At 45.9% G+C, this 23,944-nt stretch overlaps 1 protein-coding gene across 4 annotated transcripts in view; it reads left to right on the top strand.

Moving 5' to 3' along the window:
* Positions 1-21,582, top strand: part of GPR50 (G protein-coupled receptor 50) — a 50,166-nt gene extending 28,584 nt beyond the window's left edge. For 3 of the 4 annotated variants that reach the window (XM_064159570.1, XM_064159571.1, XM_064159572.1), the window contains exon 2: positions 19,467-21,582. In XM_064159570.1, coding sequence (XP_064015640.1) covers positions 19,467-20,335 — 869 coding nt within the window. In that variant the 3' untranslated portion in view covers positions 20,336-21,582. The remainder of the gene's footprint in view (positions 1-19,466) is intronic. The other variant, XM_064159573.1, reaches the window with a different exon arrangement.
* The last annotated feature ends 2,362 nt before the right edge of the window (positions 21,583-23,944 follow it).

Below are 23,944 nucleotides of genomic sequence, written 5' to 3'. Positions count from 1 at the left end.
TTTCCTCTTCTAGGCTGAGAGGAGTTAGTTTAGCTTGAAGCCAGCAGCAATCTCCTGCAAGTATTGTGATGTTACCTTAGATTTCCTTGGTCTTTAGCATCAATGGGATGGCATTCAATAGCTCCAAGTGCCAGGTGCTGCACTTTGGCCACAGCAACCCCATGCAGAGACACAGGCTGGGGTCAGAGTGGCTGAGAGCAGCCAGACAGAGAGGGATCTGGGGGTGCTGATTGATACCCGCCTGAACATGAGCCAGCAGTGTGCCCAGGTGGCCAAGAGAGCCAGTGGCATCCTGGCCTGCATCAGGAATGGTGTGGCCAGCAGGAGCAGGGAGGTCATTCTGCCCCTGTACTCTGCACTGCTCAGACCACACCTTGAGTCCTGTGTTCAGTTCTGGGCCCCCCAGTTTAGGAGGGACATTGAGATGCTTGAGCATGTCCAGAGAAGGGCGACGAGGCTGGGGAGAGGCCTTGAGCACAGCCCTACGAGGAGAGGCTGAGGGAGCTGGGATTGGTTAGCCTGGAGAAGAGGAGGCTCAGGGGGGACCTTATTGCTGTCTACAACTACCTGAGGGGAGGTTGTGGCCAGGAGGAGGTTGCTCTCTTCTCTCAGGTGGCCAGCACCAGAACAAGAGGACACAGCCTCAGGCTGTGCCAGGGGAAATTTAGGCTGGAGGTGAGGAGAAAGTTCTTCCCTGAGAGAGTCATTGGACACTGGAATGGGCTGCCCGGGGAGGTGGTGGAGTCGCCGTCCCTGGAGCTGTTCAAGGCAGGACTGGACGTGGCACTTGGTGCCATGGTCTGGCCTTGAGCTCTGTGGTAAAGGGTTGGACTTGATGATCTATGAGGTCTCTTCCAACCTTGGTGATACTGTGATACTGTGTGATACTGTGTGATTTGTACAGAAGACAAATTAAACACCGAGCTACAAAATGAAGCCATTTTTTCCATGGGTTGCTTCTGTGGCATGTGAGTTATGAACCTGACCGAAACTCATCCCAGTCTATGGTTTTGTAAGAACAGAATTATCCAATTTCCTGGAAAATTTGAGGCCAAGCCTATATTTTTTTTTTTACTCAGTGTGATCACTCACAATGCCCCTGCTCTGCTGGGGACCAGTTTCCATTTTGTAGAAGCTTCTTTTTTTTCAAATGAGTCATCCAAAGTTCTCTAAGATGTGAATGAAGTTGTCCTCCAGGAACAAAAATTACTGAAAAAAAGGCAAGCAGTGTCATCAGCCAGACTTAATTTCTCCAGGAAACTGGGTTGAAAAGCAGATATGAGCAGCACTGATATTCTGAGGTTTGTGTGTAAGAGGGAAGAATGTGTTCAGCTCCAGCTGTTCTTGGTGGGACCTTTTACTGTGAAAGCCACCTTCATGTTGGGAATATTTGTGATTTATGGTTTATATAGTAATGATATAGCAGCAGCTTCATGTCTGCCCCAAAAAATATGGCCTGTTGGGAGACAGGGTTGGTTGTGTGATGGTTCAGCACGGTTTAGCTCCTTGAACCCATGAGAACAGTTGTTGGTGTCTGTAGTCTTCAGGGCACACGTTTTTATTCTTGATATTTTCCTGCCTACCAGAAAGAAGGGCAACAGCTCTCTTTGATGCAATTCCATAATTACTAGAACTGGCTTGCTGGAAGCTGACATTGTTCTAAATGCTGCCATTATCCCAAAGCAGCCTCTGCATATGCTTCAGCCCATGCCTGTCTCTCAGGCAGCCTGAGAATCGTATAGCATTTACCATACCAGTGATTTCCTGCTCCCTGTCTTCCATAATTACCAGGCCATCTGAGGACTGTGCAGAAAGTGCAGATAAAGACACCCAAATCATTAAGTGTATGAGGACACATTTTGTTCTTTTGATGAAAATGTCATTGTTTGCTCTTAGTACTTCAACGTCTTTTGCATGCTCCTTTTCTGGGTTGATGTTGCAGTCATATAGCAATATACTGTACTGCTGCTGCTAGTTTTAGCTGCTTCAGTCTTCTTGGCTGTTTTGTAGTGTTTCTGTTATGGCCAGGATTACAAGGCCACGTTGTTGTACACAGACAGCAAAGTTCCTTTTCCTGGCACATAAGCAAGTGTTCAGTTCTGGAAGCCAAGAGGTATGTGTGAGCATTTTGTTAAGGGAGGCCCACTAGAGATGACCTTAGCTCTTGAGGCCATCGTTTCTGGGAACAAGGAATTAGCTTTGGGCTCCAGTTACAAAGAGAGAATTCTCTGCAGGCTGTGTGTCACCCCCTCTGTTCCAAACCAGGCATAAATTAAACAAGCAATGCTCATAGTTTACCCATGAGCCGCAGCCACGTTACTGCTTTCTCAGATGTTGACCTGTGAGGCCATGGGCAGCTTCTGCCTTGTGCCAGAAGGACAACACTGTGTTTGTTCTCATGCAGTGTGATTTACAATGGACCCTTCCAATTACCTCCTAGAAATCAACTGGTGAGATTTCTCTGGAAGAGACCTTCAGGTGCTCTGCAAACTGACACAGGCTGTAAGCAGGGAAGCATTGACAGTCCAGGAATGGACCATGAGCATGTTCAGTTGCATCCACCTTGGAGCATAAGAGACTTCCAAGTCAAGTGGAAGGTGTAGAAAAACTGCTGGATGAAACAGTCCATGTTGAGAGTCAACCAATGGCTCTTCTGATTCAGACTGCTATTGTTGCACATCCCCAGTGAACATTAAGCCAGCAGCCTCTGTCAAAGCCTCTCTGGCAGCAAAATGTCCTTCTGGACCATGGTGGGATAAAGACTCCACCTAGCTGTGTGAGCAGAGTGCTGCCTACTGAGTTTACAGCTGAACGTGCTGCAGTTCTGCCTTTCTCACCTAAACTCCTCCCAGTCTGGGGAACTGAGGGGAATTCCAGGACAGGTGAATAGGTTTATTCTCCTGGTTTTACCCTAGTTCTTTGGCTGCTCTTGCATTTTGCAGGCTCCTTAGCCTGCTCTGCACTGGGCTGTTCAAAATGAAGTGTTTGATTCGGGAGAACAATCTGAGAGCCCAAGGTTTAGCGTGGCAGAAATATTTTGATTTGTGTTTATATTCTGCTTTGCACTGAACAACATCCTTGAGCTTCTAAACATCAGTGAATGTAAGGAAGGCAGGTCTTCTGCTGGCAGAGCAGGAAGCTAAAACCTGCAGAAGCAGCAGTTTGCTCAAGGCTACATGGCAATTAACTGGGAAAGTCCTTGCTTGAAACAAGAATGAGTCTCTTGTTTGTCCTTACAGTCACTGGTCCAATGTGAGGCTAGCTCTGGCTGAATGCAGGATTATGCAAGGCAATCACCTTCTGCCCTCTAAAGAAATACAGAACAAGCCCCATCAGCCCTGCACTCTCACGCCATGGGATAATCTGGGGCTGGCTGGCTGGTTACATACTCGATTTGTTTGGTTCTTCAGTGTTTATTTTAGGCTTGGATGAAGCAGAACCATCCCATCCCCTCTGGAAATTGACATTCTTTGGGCAAAAGGTATAGCTTGGCTTGCAGGATACTTTTCAGTCCTGAGTATTCCACAGTGCCTGTTGTGGTACCTCCAAAAAGCCAAATTCAGGTGTGACTTGTGTAAGCCTTGTACATTCCCATTCCTGGCAATTCCCATGGTCTTTGTGAGTGAAACCAGTGGCTGATGGCACAGAGAACGTGGGAGTGCTGATACTTGAGGACTGGCATGGCCTCGACCTGCCTGTCAGCATTGGTATTGACCCTATGGACCCATCTATGTTGGAATGCTTTTAAGAAACCTGGCAATTTAACTGGGCAGGTTTAGCTCTTTAATATTGGAAGGTTCCAGCTGGTAACAGATTAACATCTTCATAGGGTTTAAGGAACTGCTTGGGTATTAAAAGTTACCTTTCAAACTGAAATTTTCACAAGGGTCTCGTGTCACTTCTGCACTAATGACTCAGCCTGTCTTTATAAGAAGTTGAATTTCTTCCCATGGGGTTTTGAAGCTAAATCTGAAAGAGGCAAAATGGCCCTTAATTGTAACAAGTTCTCATTTGGTTTAACAGCTGCTGTGAATACCGTCTTGTCTTTTCGGCTGTGTTTGCCACTTTGGCAGTGTGTTTCTGGCTGTCAAAGTATTGCAGAGTTCTAATGAAATGCAACACAATTATTTTTTTCTTCTCCCCACAGCTGTTATTTGATAAAAATCCGCCCTGTTAGAGTTTTATTCCTGACTAAATGACAAAAAGACAGTATCAGAAGGCAGTGCTGGCATGAGAGTTTCTGCTTGGCTGCTAATGCAGAAGAAGCCATCCTTTTAAAAGCTCTCCTTTTAAAGGGTGTTATGTAGCTGAATTTAGCAAGACTTTGAACTCCCGAAGGGACTAAAGCTGACCCTTTCCCCTGTTCTGCCCCTCACTACTGTTTGATCCTAATTCGCAGTTAAACTCCATGCCTTGCACTCCTGGTGCTTCAATGCTGGCTGCTGACCATTGCTCCTAGTTCACTTTTCATTACAGTATCACAGTATCATCAGGGTTGGAAGAGACCTCATAGATCATCAAGTCCAACCCTTTACCACAGAGCTCAAGGCCAGACCATGGCACCAAGTGCCACGTCCAATCCTGCCTTGAACAGCTCCAGGGACGGCGACTCCACCACCTCCCCGGGCAGCCCATTCCAGTGTCCAATGACTCTCTCAGTGAAGAACTTTCTCCTCACCTCAAGCCTAAATCTCCCCTGGCACAGCCTGAGGCTGTGTCCTCTTGTTCTGGTGCTGGCCACCTGAGAGAAGAGAGCAACCTCCTCCTGGCCACAACCACCCCTCAGGTAGTTGTAGACAGCAATAAGCTCTCCCCTGAGCCTCCTCTTCTCCAGGCTAACCAATCCCAGCTCCCTCAGCCTCTCCTTGTAGGGCTGTGCTCAAGGCCTCTCCCCAGCCTCGTTGCCCTTCTCTGGACACGCTCAAGCATCTCAATGTCCCTCCTAAACTGGGGGGCCCAGAACTGGACAACTGCATTGTGGGGCAGTCAACACTCTGTGTTTCTCCACTGTAATCTTAAATAAAAGCTGTTACATTTGCTGACTTAGTACACAGGGGCCATGCTCTCTGGGGTGCATCTTCTCCTCTCTGGAGCTGGGCACATGTGACAGCCAGAGCTGGGTGACATGCTAGCCTGGGCATGATGTGCCCCTGGGGAGATTCTCGGGTGGCTTAGAATGAAAAGCTTGCTGTAAGAGCTGGTATTTGGTGTTTTGCTTTAATCTGCTCCTGAAGCTGCAAATCCCGGTGCCGTCTAGCTCTGATGTTACAAACAACTGCAGGGAGTTCCCGGGATTCCTTAGAATGTGTGCAATACTCGGCTGAGCTATCTGAGCCTCTTAAAAACTTCACGTGGTGGTGCAGGGGTGCTCCTGCCAGACTGCAGGTGACCTCCTTGCTCTCAGAGGTGTTTTTTGAGCTGCCCAGAATGGAAGCACAACCCACACCGTGCTGCCAGCTCTGCACGCAAAGCAGAGCGTTTGCTGGACTCCGCTCGGTTGCTCATTAATGTGCAAAGCTCTCATCCATTTCCAGCAATGTGCCAAACCAATTGTTCTGACTGAGCCAGCAGTGTGCCCAGGTGGCCAAGAGAGCCAGTGGCATCCTGGCCTGCATCAGGAATGGTGTGGTCAGCAGGAGCAGGGAGGTCATTCTGCCCCTGTACTCTGCACTGGTTAGACCTCACCTTGAGTCCTGTGTTCAGTTCTGGGCACCCCAGTTTAGGAGGGACATTGAGATGCTTGAGCATGTCCAGAGAAGGGCAACGAGGCTGGGGAGAGGCCTTGAGCACAGCCCTACGAGGAGAGGCTGAGGGAGCTGGGATTGGTTAGCCTGGAGAAGAGGAGGCTCAGGGGTGACCTTATTGCTGTCTACAACTACCTGAGGGGAGGTTGTGGCCAGGAGGAGGTTGCTCTCTTCTCTCAGGTGGCCAGCACCAGAACAAGAGGACACAGCCTCAGGCTGTGCCAGGGGAGATTTAGGCTGGAGGTGAGGAGAAAGTTCTTCCCTGAGAGAGTCATTGGACACTGGAATGGGCTGCCCGGGGAGGTGGTGGAGTCGCCGTCCCTGGAGCTGTTCAAGGCAGGACTGGACGTGGCACTTGGTGCCATGGTCTAGCCTTGAGCTCTGTGGTAAAGGGTTGGACTTGATGATCTGTGAGGTCTCTTTCAACCCTGATGATACTGTGACTGTGACTGTGACCGTGAATTTCTGCAAAGCACTTTGCAGTGCATGCTAAGCCCACTTTAGATGTCCCCGTCCTGTCTCAGTTACTAACAGCTCCCTGTGAAGAAGAAGCTGAGCAGCAAGCTGTGAGGTTTTGTTGCCTGTGCGAATGTGGGACATGAGAGTTTGCATTTGGACACAGGGACTTTTCTCGCTAGAAGACTACATTAAACCCGTGCTTGCTTTCATCCTTAAATGGCTGTTGGAGTTTGTTGATAAGCACAAATACCTCACTGAGTACAGATAACAACGTGAGGGTTCAGCAACTAAATGAAGCGTATCAGTGAATCTCACTAAGGAGAGGAAATGGAGCATCACAAACCGTTCTAAAGAGATTGAGGGGAAGGAAGCAAAACCTTCTGCTTAATGAATGACAACTTTGCGAATGTTCTTGTTAGACAAGGAAATCTCAGAGTGAAGAAGATGGCTTTTCAGCAGTTGCATAGAGTGAGCTTTTTCTTTTAGGAGTGTAAGAATCTTGACCATTTCTTTTGCTTTTGGAGAGGACAGCAAGTGAAAGTGTGTCCTTTTTAAAACAACGCTTCAGGAGCAAAAGGCAGTGTGAAAAGTCGTAGCTCTTCCTCTAATTTGCCCCTGCCTGGAGGGAGGTCTCACACTGATTTAAGGTGCTGTTGAGTTCTCCTTTTGCTTCTGCTCTTGCTCAACCAGCACATAACTAAAAGCATCCTTTTTGTAGCAAGCATGTTTGGATTCAAGTAAGAGAATCTAGAGATGCTCTTCCTTAGCAGTAATCTTTAGAAGGTGGCATTGTACCTGAGGGAGAATGGTCTGCTGACCTTTCAGGGTCCTTTCCAGCTCTGTTGTCACTAATAGTTTTCATAGTCGTTCCATGGCCATACAAACACGGGAGGGGGAGAGGGGGAGCAGAGTGTCCTTTGCTGACCACCAGCTGGCCTAAAAGGTCCACTCAGCCTTTAAAGGGTTGTATGCAGCCCTCTTTAGCCTCCTTGACTGGTAGTGGGAGTCATAAGGCTCAAGTCACCTGTTACTGCTTTGAGGTATCCTGGTGTGAATGGAGAGAAGGAATCTCAGTGATTTGATGTCTTATTGAGGAAAGTCCAGCAGAGATAAAAATGGAAAGGGGAAGAAAAGTTTAAGGGGACACTAAAGTCCCCATCACTTGATAGTGATTACACGACTCTAAAAGTAGACCAGCCAGCACAGATGAGAAGGTAGGACTCCAGGATATTTCAGGATTATGCTACTGAGCAGAGTACCTCAGAGATTCTTTGGCTTACATGGGTGGTCTCTTTGTTTTTTTCCAGTACTTTTCTTCTCTCTGATGTTTTTTTTCTTGAGGGCAAGACGTGTCTGCAAGAGCAGAATCCGGTGATGCTCTTGTACTGGAGACTGTCAATGGCAGAGTTGTTTGCCAGCCTCTCCAATTATGATCCACAAGCACTGTATCTCCTTTTTAATGTGTGTAATACTGTCTACAAGTATAGCTATTGACTTGCAGAGGTTCCTCCAATAATTAAAGTGTCACAGCCCTGTGAAGTCTTATTGTGCTTTCAAGCCAGGTGGAAATTAGCCATCATTAGGTTCCCTATTCAAACTGACATGATAGCACACCCTTTGGATCTGTTTGTTCCCATGGGCTCGTGTTGGAATATGTCCACATTTGGGGATTTTACTCAAAAAATGTCTTTTCTCTTCAAATGTATCTTTCTGTTGCACCTCGAAGGTAGGTAAGTTTCACAAGTCACTGGGGGGGGGAAGCATGTAGGTGCTTTCCAGCAATACGTTTGGGACTCCCAAGTCCAAGCTTCTCTTGGCAATTGTTTCATGTTGCCCACCCTGAACCCAGCCTTGACATGAGTCCTGTAAACCCTGTGGAATATTTAGAGTGAAGCTTTTGCAGATGGTGTAGGAAACACTGGGTTTTGGTTTCATTTCTGAGAAAAGAAAAAAGCTCCTCTAAGGCATGTATGGCTTTTTTGAAGTCATTTTTTTCCCCCCAGTATAATTATTATGCTCTTTGAATCAGTTTTAACTGTTTGCATTGGACTTTAGCTGATGCAATTGTGTCAGAGTCCCTAAAGTGTTCCCAGGTGACAGTAACTCTTCAATAGGGTTATTGAGCAGTTGTGAGTGAAACAGGAGGTCCAGAATAGTGGTGTGGGTTTTTTTTTTACCTTCTAAATTTCTATTTCCATGCACTACTTCTCTCACAGGTCACATAGTCTTGATGAAGCCATCAAACCTTGGCTCTCTTTCTCCCTACATCTGTAATGTAAGGAATGCTACTTTTCTTGATAGCAGGTTGTGAAGGCTGGATGAAGAGTAATTCAGGTGGCTCAGCTGTTGCCATGGGGCTGGATGCTGGCTTGGAGGACTGACTATATGGTGCTTTACTGTCCCTCGTGGCACCATTTCTTGTCCTAAGGCAGTAGTGTGGCAGTACCTGCTTCATTATGAGGTCCAGTGTGAGGCCTCAGGAGAAAATACTGTGCCCTAGAAGCTGTTCTGTGGACTAATCTAGCCCATGTTTTTTTCTTGTATAACATGCTTTTATAACATTGGCCACCAAAGGACTGAACAAAATCTGTTACAGTTATCAGAACTAAACCCAGCCAATGGCAGTGCACTGTGGGGCATACCAGAACCACGCTGTAGCCTACAACAAGGCTATTGCCTCGGAGATAAGTGGGATCTCGTTTATGCTTCTTTCTCCTAACTCTAGTGGCAACTGCTGTGCAGAAGCAGAACAAATGTCCTACCCTGATTATCACTCTGCCAGTACTTGAATGCTCAAGCTTTTGTTTAGGTAACCTCTATTCAGTCCAGTACTTAACTAGCAGCCCCTCTGGTTTTGGTGCTGAAAGGAGAATCAGAAAGGAGCTGGTTTGTTACAGCAAATGGTGAAAAGCTCACTTAGAAGAAACCTGGCATGTACTCAACACATCTCCACTGACACCAGGGGCATGGTCAGCAAGGTCTTTGGCCAGTAAATTCCTCAAGCCAAGCCCAGACTGAGGAGGGATGTTACAAGACCAGCTTTGGTTTAGGTAGACAACTGGCCTTGAACTGACTAGATAGATCGTGGGGTGGCAAGATGCAAACTTGGTGTGTAGGTCAGATTTGGAGAATATCTAAGAGCACCAAAAAGAAAGTGAAGATAGAGAGAGTCAAGCCTGCTTTCCTTCCATCTCCTGCTAGCCATGTTTTCAGGATGTTTACTCAACACGTGGTTTGTATAAGAGGAGAAGGATGTCTAATCATTATGAGGGCAAATTTAACAGCTAAAGAAAGTTGGAGGTAGAGTGCAGAGTTAATTTCCCTGTGAGCAAATCTGCTTCCTCCTGCAAATTCTGTATCCTGCTACTCTCTGCATGATGACTTTCTTCTTCATATGACTGAGCTCCCCTTTCTTTGGGCTGTGACATCTGCTATCAGGAGAGTATTTTTTCAATTAAGAAAGATAAGGTTTGTCTTGTAACACTGCAAGAAAAATGCAGGTCAGTAAGACTTTGATTTTGTGCTTTTCAAGGCTGTTGATTGACAAGCCCACTTGTACTCAGTTTGTTTCAATTTGTCCTACCATTGTCAGATCAGATTCTGGTGCAAGGAATGACATTTATTTACTCTCTTCAGAACAGATGAGAAAGCAATTTCAGCTAAATAGTCTGTATGGCACAGACTAATCTGTCTTGGCAGTGGAGAACAGGAATTCATGGAGTTTCTGAGAAGTCAAGATTTACTGGGACGGGAAACAGCCCTCATTAGACTGACCCAGAGTGGTAAAAGTAGATAAGCTTCCTCCAGGCACCCAAATCCATCTCAGCATCCCTGCACTGAGGGATGCTCAGAGTGCAGCTTCTCTGTCTCAGCATGTGTAGCCAGCAGCATTCTGTTCCCTTGATCTGGGCTGTTCTGATTCCTCTAATACATTATTTAGGTGTAGTTAGTTCATACATTGATTACTTCCCCCCCCAAAAAAAAATTACCATTATTTTTATATGGCAACTGACTTATTTATGTAAGTTCTTGTTGGACAGAGTGCTAGGGCACATACTGATGCCAAGATCAGAACGTGTTGGAAGTCTGTCCTAAACTTCCATTAGAAAGGGAAGTTGTATTTGGAGCAGCATTTTGTGTTATGCTGGGCTGCCCAGGGAGGTGGTGGAGTCGGCATCCCTGGGGCTGTTCAAGGCAAGATTGGACGTGGCACTTGGTGCCATGGTCTAGCCTTGAGCTCTGTGGTAAAGGGTTGGACTTGATGATCTATGAGGTCTCTTCCAACCTTGTTGATACTGTGATACAAAGGGAACTTTTTCTTTATCATCTGAGCTCAGCTTGCTCTCTCCTGATGTTGTGTACTATACGAAACTACTTGGTTTCAAAGCTGAATCTTTAAAAAAGATACTGTGTGTCTTGAAAAGGGGATCTCAGTTTGGTGTCACAGTATCTAATCCAGCCTGAAAGTGAACTTGTGTGTGTGCACAGGCAACCCTTGTGAAAAAGCACCTTTGAGTCTTCACAGGCTGGCTGCTTTGAGTCTCTTTTTGCTTTAGACAGTCCTCAAGCCTCATGTGTTGACTTCAGTCTGCTTCAAGGCATAACCAGCAGACCAGCCAAGGACTGAAAGGATGTAACCTGTAGCAGACTTGGACAAGATTTGGTCCAGAATGAGTTAAAGACTTTATATTCTTCACCGATAGAAACATTTTTGTGTGGTGAACTTTTGCTTTCTACAGCTTCATAATTTCCATGTACAACTGAAAAGACATGGGCAAAAAATGCTTCTTATTCTCACCAACAACCAGAAAGAAGCTTGGAGGGGGATTCATCTCTGGGGGTGCAAGGCTGGGAAGCCGAAATAAGCTGTTAGTTGTGGCGGGGTAACATCTGCCTCTTGTAGCGGGGTAACATCTGCCTCTTGTAGCGGAGATCCACGTGTGACTGGTGCTACCACTAAGTTTTAGTCAACAAACCATGCGTGGTGAAGCACAAGGGGAAGGAGGAACCATCTCCTGGGCTCAGCAGGGCTCCTCAGAGCAGTCAAACATGATTTTTGTCACCGAAGTCATCTGTGCGTTCCTATCTGACTCCATGCTCTGCCTGACAGGTGCCTGGGAATCAGTTGCTGGTGCATAGCTGCTTTGCAGGCCAGAGCCACACTTTGACCAGCACTGCTAACAAAGGAGTGTTATTAAGTCTATTAAGCTGTTCACAGAATCTATTTTAGAAGAGTAACAGATGGCAAATGGCGGTGGTGCAGCTGCCAGGACCGGGAGACGATGGATGCTGGTTTGTCGTTTGAAGGGCTGCTGGCAATAATTCACAGCTATGTTTATACAGGGCCTTTCCTGTTTCAGAGGACTTTACAAACCAGTTGATAAATAATGGGCCTGGTGTTAACGTGGGCTGGTAGAATCCATCTCTGCGCTCCTGTGGCCAGTGCCTGAGGGTAAGCGTAAGGGCATAAGCCTGTGCTCCCTACACAGCCTGCATAGAATCATAGAATCATAGAATCAAGCAGGTTGGAAGAGACCTCCAAGATCATCCAGTCCAACCTAGCACCCAGCCCTATCCAATCAACCAGACCATGGCACTAAGTGCCTCATCCAGTCTTTTCTTGAAGACCCCCAGGGACGGTGCCTCCACCACCTCCCTGGGCAGCCCATTCCAATGGGAAATCACTCTCTCTCTGAAGAACTTCCTCCTAACATCCAGCCTAGACATACCATGGCACAACTTGAGACTGTGTCCCCTTGTTCTATTGCTGGTTGCCTGGGAGAAGAGGCCACCCCCCCACCTGGCTACAATGTCCCTTCAGGTAGTTGTAGACAGTAATAAGATCACCCCTGAGCCTCCTCTTCTCCAGGCTAAACAGGCCCAGCTCCCTGAACCTCTCCTCATAGGATTTGTGCTCCAGGCCCCTCACCAGCTTTGTTGAGGGAGATACGTAGCTGCTTAAAATCACACAGTACCACTTCAGCAGCCATCAGGTAGGGGTTGGTAGCCCAGAGCATACTGCTTCACAGCTGTGGTGAGATAGATCTCAAAGGGCTTTTTCCAGGAGAAAGTTCCAGTATTCTGGAGTGCTATGTTTTTGTCTAAAGCCTTCCTGATGTCCTTATGTTGGGCATTTCCCTGTTCTCTAACCTGACACTCTACGGATGCTGTGAGTTGGCAATACCTCCCATCCTGCCTGTTCATTACCCTTGCATCATTTTATGCAGCACAGTCAGAACTTGAGACCAGCTGGCAGCCCCACTGCCTTGTCTGTTTAGCTGCAGGAAACCATACTTTATCCTTCTCCGAATCCTGATGGAGTAATGACAACAAATAATTGATGGAATGCTTTCTCCGTTCTTTTGTTTATTCCTCTCTTTGAACATGCTTCCTAATATACAAATGAAATTCTCAATTAAAATCTATGGATAAATGAATCAAACAAGTTCACAGTACCCTAGAAGCCAGGAGTATGCACAAAGCAGTGACACGAGTTGTAATTCCCTACAGAATGATGATTCTTAATGATCTTTGATGGCGTAAACACTCTCCTCCCAGGAGTGATCATTTAGAGCCTGTAAGGTAAGGAATGCTTGTCAGGGTGAAGTCTGCAGGATCAGGGTCCTCCCAACACCACAGTACTATTATCCACCTAAATCACAGCAGTATATGATCAGTATGATTTCACCTATTCCATGGTATCTTTATATCATAGAAAGAACAAAATCGCTCTAAAAGTGAGTTCTATGAACTGCCCCTTAGGCTGCAGCACCAAGCATGCACCTCCCATCTGCAAACTGGAGGCTGGTGAAATAAAAGCAAAAGTACAGTGAATGGCAGGTAAAAACAAACAAGAAAAGAAGGCTATCAAAGCTAATAAAGAGTCTTATTGCATGCTGAATAAAGCTTTTATGAGTTTATCTTCTTGCTTGGGGCAAACAGTACATTTTGTTTCTGTTTCACAGTGAGCGTAAGCATTGGAAGGTTAAGTAGAGAACATTAGGTTATGGTAAGTGGTCATCAGAGGATTGATTTACAGTCATGGCCTGTTAAATTGTTTACTGAAACTTCTGTATATCTCTCTGAGGTTGATGTGAGCCTTAATTCCAGTTTATCTCCTTGTAGACACGAGTCTGAGTGTTTCATAAAATCTGGAAGGACAAACATAAAGTTTGAGATGCCTTTTATTACGAGCCACAAAAAGAAAGGTGTCGCCACAAACACAACAGGCACTCCAATAGACTGCAGCATTATGTTCTTTGTGTACCTTAACGTGCCTTTTTCAACATAGGGGTTTTATACCTGCTCTTCTACAGCTGGATACAGCTGGACAGATGCCAGGGTCTGACCTCATTGCTGGGAGGAGATTGGAACTGCGTGGGTAATTGTCATGCAGTGAGCTCCTATGGCACTCATGTCTGTTATGCTCGTGGGTCAGCTTCTCACCTACTGACCTTGAGGCCGTTGTATGTGGGAGGTTTTTTACTTCAAAATGCTGTGTTTGGCACCAGCTGTTTGTGCCCAGGTGGCCAAGAGAGCCAATGGCATCCTGGCCTGGATCAGGAACAGTGTGGCCAGTAGGACAAGGGAGGTTATTCTTCCCCTGTACTCAGCACTGGTCAGACCACACCTTGAGTGCTGTGTCCAGTTCTGGGCCACTCAATTCAAGAGAGATGTTGAGGTGCTGGAACATGTCCAGAGAAGGACAACAAAGCTGGTGAGGGGCCTGGAGCACAAATCCTATGAGGAGAGGTTGAGGGAGCTGGGCCTGATTAGCCTGGAGAAGAGGAGGCTCAGGGGTGATCTTATTACTGTCTACAACTACCTGAAGGGACATTGTAGCCAGGTGGGGGGTGGCCTCTTCTCCCAGGCAACCAGCAATAGAACAAGGGGACACAGTCTCAAGTTGTGCCATGGTATGTCTAGGCTGGATGTTAGGAGGAAGTTCTTCAGAGAGAGAGTGATTTCCCATTGGAATGGGCTGCCCAGGGAGGTGGTGGAGGCACCGTCCCTGGGGGTCTTCAAGAAAAGCCTGGATGAGGCACTTAGTGCCATGGTCTAGTTGACTGGACAGGGCTGGGTGCTAGGTTGGACTGGATGATCTTGGAGGTCTCTTCCAACCTGGTTGATTCTATGATTCTATGAACTCAGATGCCTGCAAAGTGGCTGGCAAAAAGGGCCAACCTAGACAGAGAAGCCCTCTGTTGGCCCCAGCTGGAGCTGGCCTCTGCCAGTTTTCACTGAAGCTGATCTGCAGAACTGTCTCTTTGCTTTGGTGCAACTCTTGCTCAGGACATTTCAGTTCAGTGCTGGGTTTACAGATAACTGTGTTAACTTCAAGCTGCACTGAGCATCTGTAGCTTGATAACCTGAAGCACAGAGTTTCCTAGTATTTCAGCAAGGCAAGTGAGATTGAGAGAGCTTTATATGGATAAGAGGGAACATGAGATTTGGGTGCTTGCTTCAGACATTCTGAGCCAGAAAAAGGGCCAGTTTTCAGAAACTATTTTACTCCTTCCTTTTCCTCCTTTAACTCTGCTTCTAGGTTCAGGATACCTAAAACACAGTCCGTGTGTACTAAAGGACAATCCACAGCTGCTGTGTGGGAACAGCAGGGAGAGGCTGGATCTCTGCAACTGGAGCTTGTGCACTGAGGGATTTCCAGCAGCCTCTTGAGGCAGGCAGGGCCAATGACCCTTGTATTTGTACAATGATACTCAGCTAATCCCTGTGGAAGAATGATCTCCTTCTCTATGAAAGTCAGGTGCTGTTTGGGCAGCCTGCCATCAAAAATCTTTATGTATGTGCTTTATTGATTTGCAGAGCTTGTTGTGGTATTTCCGCACTTCCTAGCACCAGGACTTTACAGTAAGTCCTCAGATAACTTGTGTTGTTGGATAATCTGAGCAAAAGAAGAGGCAAGGTCAGGGAACTGCTGGAATATGGGAGCAGGCCATTGGAGTAAGCAGAAACAGATTTATAGGAATATGAGAGGGAGGAGAGAAGCTCAAAGATAGGAGTATCAGGGCAGGAGATGTTCTGGGCTTCCTGTTGCTTTGTGGTATTCTTTTCCCAACAACTTGTGGATACCACAGCAACAGCTATAACCTATAGCTCCATGTCAGACCTCTGCAATCTAAAAAGAGTTGAAGTTTCTCTGAAAAGGTGGCCAAGTCTGTGTTACCAGTATGCTTATGATGGGCTTTCTCCCTCACTCCGGCTTCTTTGTGCATGACCCCGTAACAGGGGGACAGAGCACAGTGGCACACCAACTGATTTAGACCAAGCAGAAGTTAAAAGCAGGCTGGAAAACGTAAAAGCCAATAAGGGAACACAGTTGCATGCCAACAAAGAGAAAAAGAAAATAGTGTCACAGGAGCAGATCATTTTAAGTTAGTGATAAATTCATGGGCAGGACTCCTTTGTTTTATAGTGGAAAAATGTAAAAAACAAAATACAGAATGAAGAACATTGGTAGGAATCTGCTCTTCACCTTCCCTAAAAGCCACATATTAGATGACTTTCCATTCTGTGATATTTTTGGGATTGAGGATCCAATCTCATCCTACAGAGGACAAGGACACGAGTCTGGCTGCAGGGCCCATTGCATGGTGGTCTCGTAGCAAACCAGGGATTGCAAAGCTGTAGCAATGTTTAACTCAAAGTTTCTCTTACTTTAATAATTAGCCAGCAGCTAGTTCCCATACTTTGAAGGGCATGTTCTGCTTTGGGGGCATGCAATGCTTCCCTCTCTTTTCAGCACTGGGTCATTAAAAATGTGCTGGTTTTCAGGGCTGGCTGGCAAGTGGATGTTACATGGGCCTGACCTCCCTGTTTGTCTCACCAGAAGACAAATATGAAGGTGACTACACTTGAAATGAAATGGAAGACGAGTTTGTTTCTGTGAAATAGCACTGAGTGAACCTTTCTTGACCTTATTTTCGGGGACTCAGCACTCTGCCAGGGTGCTAGGTCTTGTAGCTGCTAGAAGAGCCAAGACTGCAAGGTGTAAGCACAAAGCAGGGAATGGCAGGGTTGCTATCCATGCAAAGGAGAAGATTAGTCATAGTAAAATTCTCATTTTCTCCTTGCTGGAGCAACATGCAGAGAAGTGATGTCAAAGCAATACACACAATACTGTGCTCTTGGATTGAATCCAAACTACTGTTGCCATCCTGTCAATGTTATTTTTATAGAACTTCTTCCCCCTATATTTTTACTTCCTCCCAACTATTCAACTTAGTGAAGAAAGACTGGCAGAGATTGCTCATTTCTCCCAGCAGCTGGCAGTGATGTGAGGCTAATAATTTTCCCTATGATTTTGCTAAGCTTTGGATTAAATCCACTGATGTGCTGTTTTAAATATGAAATATCCAGCTTTGTTCTGCTTTGCCTGATTCGGAACTGGATCCTGAACATGGTTGGCTTCCATGGGCAGCAAATGCAGAGGCTTGCTCTGTGCTTGTGTATACAAAAGTGTACCTAAGCGGGAAAGGTCTGGTGAAGGGGGAGGGTTGTGATGCCAGCAGTGGAGTTTGCCTTCAGCATCACTGAATGGTTTAGGTTGATCATCTGCAAGTCTCCAAAATCATGTTGCTGATACCTCTCTGTTTCTGTTTTGCTGCCTTGAAAATTGGTTTGGAAAAGCCCTCCACAAGGAAATTCTGGTGCTGGGGACAGGTTTTGCTTGTTCATTGAAGTGCATGTTTTTGTTGAATGGATATAAACTTTGCTGCAGAGCAGCATTCCCTCCCTAGGGTGCCTGCATGAGCACTAAGCCTGACCACAGGTGTTTCTGCCCTTGACAGTGAGCATAAACAGAGTTAATTATAGGGAACCAGGTTCAGCAACTGCCTTTTAAAAAGCTCTAAGGTACTAAATCAGGAAAAAAAAAGCTGCACTGAGGCACAGCAGCCACAAAACCTGTGTGCTGTGGCAACTCTGTGTGTGTGAAAGCTCTCCCTCAAAAGATTTCAGGGCTTGAGATGCCCTCCACTAATACTTATTTTGAAGAGAGGTTTTGTGTGAGCTGTCTCAGCAACACATTGCCCTGGGCTGTTCTCAAGCCTGGACTGTTTTCCAGTCAGCGTGAAGTGGACTCTGCTGCCTGATATGAGCTGCTGACTTGTCTTGGTAACTTCTGTTGGCGACGAATGGCTGCGATGGCAATGAGAGTGTGACTTCTGCCAGCCTTGGGTGTGTTTTCCCAATGATGAAAACAGTTGTCTGCCTGAGCTGAGATCTTGGAGTCCTTTAATGGATACTGCAGAAAAAGACTTATTTCAACTTGTGGGTTTTGTGGTTGTTTTTCCTTTTTGCCCCCACATAATCTAGTGGACAGCAGGATATGAAGAGAAAGTGCAGGTGTGACCAGTTGGCTGTCGTGTTGCCTGTAACACATGGGTGTTAACACCTTGAATGTACTAAGCATAGCATTTTCCTTCCTGCCATTGCAGATATATCTGAAAGCAGTAGATTTTAAAAGAATTGCTTTTTCTAGTGTGCTCTCCTGTTGAGATCCTCCTGAAATGACAATTTGTCTAATCCTCAAAAAGCTGAATCATAGAATCAACCAGGTTGGAAGAGACCTTCAAGATCAGCCAAACCAACCTATCGCCCAGCCCTATTCAGTCAACTAGACCATGGCACTAAGTGCCTCATCCAGTCTTTTCTTGAACACCTCCAGGGATGGTGACTCCATCACCTCCCTGGGCAGCCCATTCCAATGCCAATCACTCACTCTGGCAACAACTTCCTTCTAACATCCAGCCTAGACCTCCCCTGGCACAGCTTGAGATTGTGACCCCTTGTTCTGTTGCTGGTTACCTGGGAGAAAAGCCCAACCCTCCACCTGGCTACAACCTCCCTTCAGGTAGTTGTAGACAGCAATGAGATCACCCCTGAGCCTCCTCTTCTTCAGGCTAAATAACTCCAGCTCCCTCAGCCTCTCCTCATAGGGTTTATGTTCCAGGCCTTTCACCATCTTCATCATCCTTCCCTGGACATGTTCCAGCACCTCAACATCTCTCTTGAATGGAGGAGCCCAGATATCTTTTCTAACATTATAGCTGGTCCTGTAGTTATACCAGTTTCCAAAACACCTTGAGGTCTTAGCACATTCCTTTCACTGTGACCAGCAAACTGAGCAGAAAGGCTCTTCACCTGCCTAAAACCACACTGGACTCGTAAAATGAACAGTGTTAGGTAGTCACTGATTGCCTGGGTTACTGGAGCCTGCCATGGAGCCAGCAGTAAGGTCCCAAGCATTGTGCCATTTTCAGTCCAACAAGGCTGGACTTATATTTGCAGACATTCTCAACTCTCTTTGCTTTAGAGACCAAATAAACAACCTGCAGCATATACTCTGCAGAGATGGCTGACAGCAGTTTATTGATCTATTAGTCTAGAGTAGGGTGTCCCTGCCCATGGCAGGGGGATTGGAACGAGGTGACCCTCCTGGTCCCTTCCAACCCTGAGTGATTCTATGATTCTGTAAGCAGTTTCCTGCCTAGGCACCTTTCATATTGCATTGGACAACTATATTGTTAAAAACAAACAAACAAACTGAACACCAAAACCCAAAATACCAACCCCAAACAAATCCACCAGAAAAGCCTACCAAATAAAATAAACACACAAAGACTGGCTGCACCATGACTCCTGGAAGAACACCTGCTCCTTAGAGTGATCCCTGCTGATATGCTGTGAATATGTAGCTGTTCAGGTGCACAAGACCTTTCCTGTGCAAAGCTGTCAGTGCAATGAATAAACCACAGCAAATTAAACCTGCCTGATCCAGTTCTTTGGACCCTCATAGACAGGGCTTATGTAAAGTGTCACTACATGATTGCTTCAGAAAGTATTGTGTCCTAGATAGTATTGAAAGGATTGGAGCTCTCAGCAGGAGAGTGAATGCTAGGTGGCTGCATGGTGACTACAATCTGGCTGGCTGATTAATGAGGAAAGCAAAATCCTTCTCTGCTACATAACTCAGGAATGCAGGAACCTGCCCCACGGCTGTGGCTGAGTCAAGGCGAATGCTTCTGGTTTAGAATTTTCTTAGGAAGGACCACACAGGTTAATCCTGCCTAGTTACTCTGCATTGCTGTCACTAGTAGAGCAAAGTCTAATTTTCTAGCGTTTCAAATTCCCAGTGGAGGGTGAAGGCTGTGAGAAGAGTTAGACCTAAAGAGTGGTTGTGAGTTGCAAGCTGTCTCCCTGGGCTTACACTAACCTCTCATGGTTTTTTCTCCTTTTTCATAGGCAACATCTTTGTCGTCAGCTTGTCTGTAGCAGACCTTGTAGTTGCAGTTTATCCATACCCTCTGATCTTGAGTGCTATTTTCCATAATGGATGGACCATGGGAAATATTCACTGCCAGATAAGTGGGTTCCTGATGGGCTTAAGCGTCATTGGGTCCATTTTCAACATCACGGCAATCGCAATCAACCGCTACTGCTACATCTGCCACAGCCTTCGGTACGACAAGCTCTTCAACCTGAAGAACACCTGCTGCTATCTGTGCCTGACCTGGATACTCACCGTGGTGGCAATTGTGCCAAACTTCTTTGTTGGGTCCCTGCAGTACGACCCGCGGATTTACTCCTGCACCTTTGCCCAGACGGTGAGTACGTCATACACCATCACGGTGGTGGTGGTGCACTTCATCGTGCCCCTGTCCATCGTGACGTTTTGCTACCTGAGGATCTGGATCTTGGTGATTCAGGTCAAACACCGGGTGAGACAGGACTGCAAGCAGAAGCTCAGAGCAGCTGACATCCGGAATTTCTTGACTATGTTTGTGGTTTTTGTCCTTTTCGCTGTGTGCTGGGGACCATTAAACTTTATTGGCCTTGCTGTTTCAATTAATCCTTCAAAAGTGCAGCCACACATTCCAGAGTGGCTTTTTGTCCTGAGCTACTTTATGGCCTATTTTAACAGCTGCCTCAACGCTGTGATCTATGGGCTTCTTAACCAGAACTTCCGGAAGGAGTACAAAAGGATACTGCTGACACTCCGGACTCCCAGGCTGCTGTTCATCGACGTGTCCAAGGGTGGGACAGAAGGGATGAAAAGCAAGCCCTCTCCAGCTGTAACAAACAACAACAACCACGCTGAAATACACTTATGAGTCAGAACAGTAGTATTTATTCTGGATTGCAATTGTAGATATAATATATAAGAGCCTTTCCCATGTATGTGTTTCACAGGTGGCACTGCTGGGGCCTCTCGTGAAAAGGAGGAGTCTGCTACCTGTCATGCTTAGCTTGCTGCTGTGACATCCATGTTCTAAATAAGGATTTTCAGGATGGAAATGAACAGGGTTTTTTAATTTTTTTTTTGTTTGTTTGTTTGTCTTGTCATATGCCCTCTTCCACCATGTGCCTAATGAATAGGTTTGGTTGCTTTTGCCACAAGCATGACAACACCCTGGAAAAGGGAAGTGTTCAGAGTGCATGGAGAAACACAGTTATGCAGTGCAACTTTTGAGAACCAGCAAAATCCCCATGTATTACAAAGACACTTTTCTTCCCCTCCCTCTGAATTCCAGTTTTTTAGCAGTAATATAATCCAAATTATAACAAGTAACATGTAAACTGCATGACTTTTTTACCTGTCCACTTGGGTGTCAGTATTGGACAGGAAGCATACATATGGGCATGATGACTCCCACTGCCTGCGTGTTCATTCTCTTTATCTCTTAAGGTTTAGAAGCTGGCCTTGGCTAGACATGAGGCAGGCAAAAACAAGACTCAGTGAATGTCTGATACACTTACTTTAATTGAATATCTGCAGATATTAAGCACCCTTGCACTTTCCTTCCCAGGGCATGAGTAAGAGTATAGCATATGACATAATGTAATTGTAGGAAGATACTTGGAGCCTGATTCTAATTTAGGCAGTATCCTGTGATGGCCAGCGTTCATTCCAAATGTCTTTCAGAAGTTTCTGCTACATAAACATCATTTGAAAAAGAAACAAAAAGATGACTATAGCAGAGTCCCATCTGTTCAATGCAGGTGTTGGCTTTTAAATTTCAGTCATATTTACTTTTCCAGACAAAGGGAGAAGTGGAAGGAAGTGTTTGCTCCAAACATCTCTCCTTTTGCCCACTACCTGATGTGAAGTTGATAGGGAAAGTAGAACATTTGTTTTGGTTTGGTTTGTTTTTCATGTATGAAGCTGTAATTAATTCATGGAGCTGGAAGAGGAAAGATACTTCAGGATATTCTTGCAATAGTTTTCAGACTGAACTCTGGAAAAAACTATCCTGAGGTGCTGGGAAGGCAAATGCTGCATTAGAAACAAGCACGTGGCAAAGACGTGTCTGTTGCTTTAATGGAGTGGGAGTATAAAGGCAGCTGTCTGTAAATATGATTTATTCTTCTGTTTTTCCTTAACTTTGTTGTGAATTACAGGCTCACAGGATATTAGGGGTTGGAAGGGACCCAAGGAGATCATCAAGTCCAACTGCCCTGCCACAGCAGGACAATACTATCTAACACAGTTCACAGAGGAACACATCCAGATAGGCCTTGAAAGTCTCCAGAGAAGGAGACTCCACGACCTCTCTGGGGAGCCTGTTCCAGTGCTCTGTGACCCTTACAGTAAAGAAGTTCCCCCTTGTGTTGAGGCGGAACCTCTTTTGCTGCAACTTACACCCATTGCTCCTTGTCCTATCACCAGCTCCTTTATGTGTATGTGTGCTTTGAAACAATGCCATGAAATTAACAGGTAAAACTCCCCTGATATAGCTCTGCCTTTGAGACAGCATAGCTGGCTTGGGGCTGGTGTACTGAGAGGCACAGTGAGGTGCGTGATGGAGAGAAGCAGATCTGAGCCTTGTGGGTCTAATGAGGACAGCAGTCAGGCTTGCCTCTGATCAAAAAGTGCAGTCTCCTTTCTTTTGTCATGGTCCAAAACAGGACTAGTTCCAAGGCTGAACCCTGAAACACTGAGAACCAGACTCTGCGTTATTGTGTAGGTGCCTAGAGATGGAGTATGCAGGATTGACTAAAACCCCAAGCAGGCTGAGTGCCTGATCCCTAGGGAAGCTAACCATCCATTTGTACATGGCTTGCTGAAAGCAATTTGTTGCTGAATGTCCCTTCTGATTACTGGGGGTGTGGGGAGGAGGAATTGGGAGAAATTAATCCCCTTTATGAAGAGGCCCAAGAAAGAGTGCATTGTTTCAGTGAGGACTGCAGTGCAGGGCTGCCACATGGTGACAGTTGCTGCAGTGCAAGGAGGTATCTCTGCATTTATAGAACACCCTGGCCCTTCATGAAATTTTAGACTCAAACATTTCAGCCACTTCAGATGATTATTGTTTTAAAATGCACCCAGCCAGCCTCCCATAATAGGAGAGAGACTTGAGTTCTGTTTTGGCCTCTTGATCTCCCTGAGCATGGCCAAATAAAGGTATCTTGACCCTCAGAAATAATGTGGTCCTTTTGCCTTCCAGCAAAACCAGTCTGGATGAATTCACACCATTCCACACAAACAAAATCATTTTGAGTCAAACTTGGATAAGAAAAGCACCAAGGAATCCATAACTGCAGGGAGTGTTTGTCCTGTTGTGCCAAGGAGATGTCCCATGTTCTAGTCTGCAAAGTTGTTTGCAATTAGCCCCAACAGTGTTAGTTAGAATCACATTAGCAAATCACTTTAGGCATTTAGCACCAAGCCAAATATACTCCTTGAAGACAATCATGAAGAATCTCGTGCAGGTTTGCCAACTATCTCAAACACTCGACAACTGAGGTTTCATCTTGTGGATTCTTGTCTTTTTAACTGAATGTTCAGTCAAGACAATGTGGTGGGGTTGTTTTGGTTTGTGTATGTGTTTGTTTGTTTGTTTCCTTTAAGCTCATATTTGCACTATTTTCTATTCTCCAAAGTAACAGTCAGTGAGCATTTGAACCAAACCAAGCAAGCCAAAGAGGTCCTGAACAGGCGAACTGTGGAAGTCTCTGCTAGCATGTGGTAGGAAGAGGAGCAGCAGGAATGTAAGAGGACACTTTTCCTGGGCTTGCAGAGAGTCACGACTGAAACAAACTATGCAAAATGATAGGGGAATCTGCCAAACTCCTGCCTAGGTCTTTGCAGAGGACAGGGGAAATAGCTGCAGCTCTGAGATGGGCTCTGAGAAGCTTCCTGTCTATGCAGATCTTGCCACCACCCTGAAGGGTGAAGATGACCACAGGGCACCATGTGTTTAACAGCACAGAGAGTTTTCCCTAGTATTACCTGCTCAGGAGTTCTTTGGATGTACCATTACAAGTAAGACCTACCCAAAGGAAGCTGGCCTGATTCAGCCCCTGCTGTTGGAATCCTGAGCTCAGTCCTGCTGGAGCTGAGCAATATGGAGTTTGCAATGTGGGACATGAGAAGCAGGGACCATGGTTTCAGAGGGAAAACACTGTGCTGTTTGCTAGCACTTTGATACAGAGACAGGGCTTAGGATAGGGTAGATTTTTATACTGACTTATTTTAGGACTACCCAAGCAGCTCTTTATGTTAAGAAATGCTTACTAGGGTACAGAGAGTTTATTTTATTAACATTTGTTTACAGAAAAAGGGAATTGTGTCTTAAATTGGGAATCCTGAGCAGTGTCAGTTTCCCTGTGGGAATCCAGCTTTAATCCAAAATGGAGCTTTCGAGGAGATCTCACAGCTTAAATCATGCTTTGCCAGGTTCACCTGTTGCATACTTGGCCTTAAGTCTCAGAAGTAACAC

Source organism: Pogoniulus pusillus, chromosome 19, assembly GCF_015220805.1.
Source record: "Pogoniulus pusillus isolate bPogPus1 chromosome 19, bPogPus1.pri, whole genome shotgun sequence".
Classification (NCBI taxonomy): Eukaryota; Metazoa; Chordata; class Aves; order Piciformes; family Lybiidae; genus Pogoniulus; species Pogoniulus pusillus.
The sequence above is the reverse complement of the archived record's forward strand: the minus strand, read 5'-3'. Positions and strand labels throughout refer to the sequence as shown.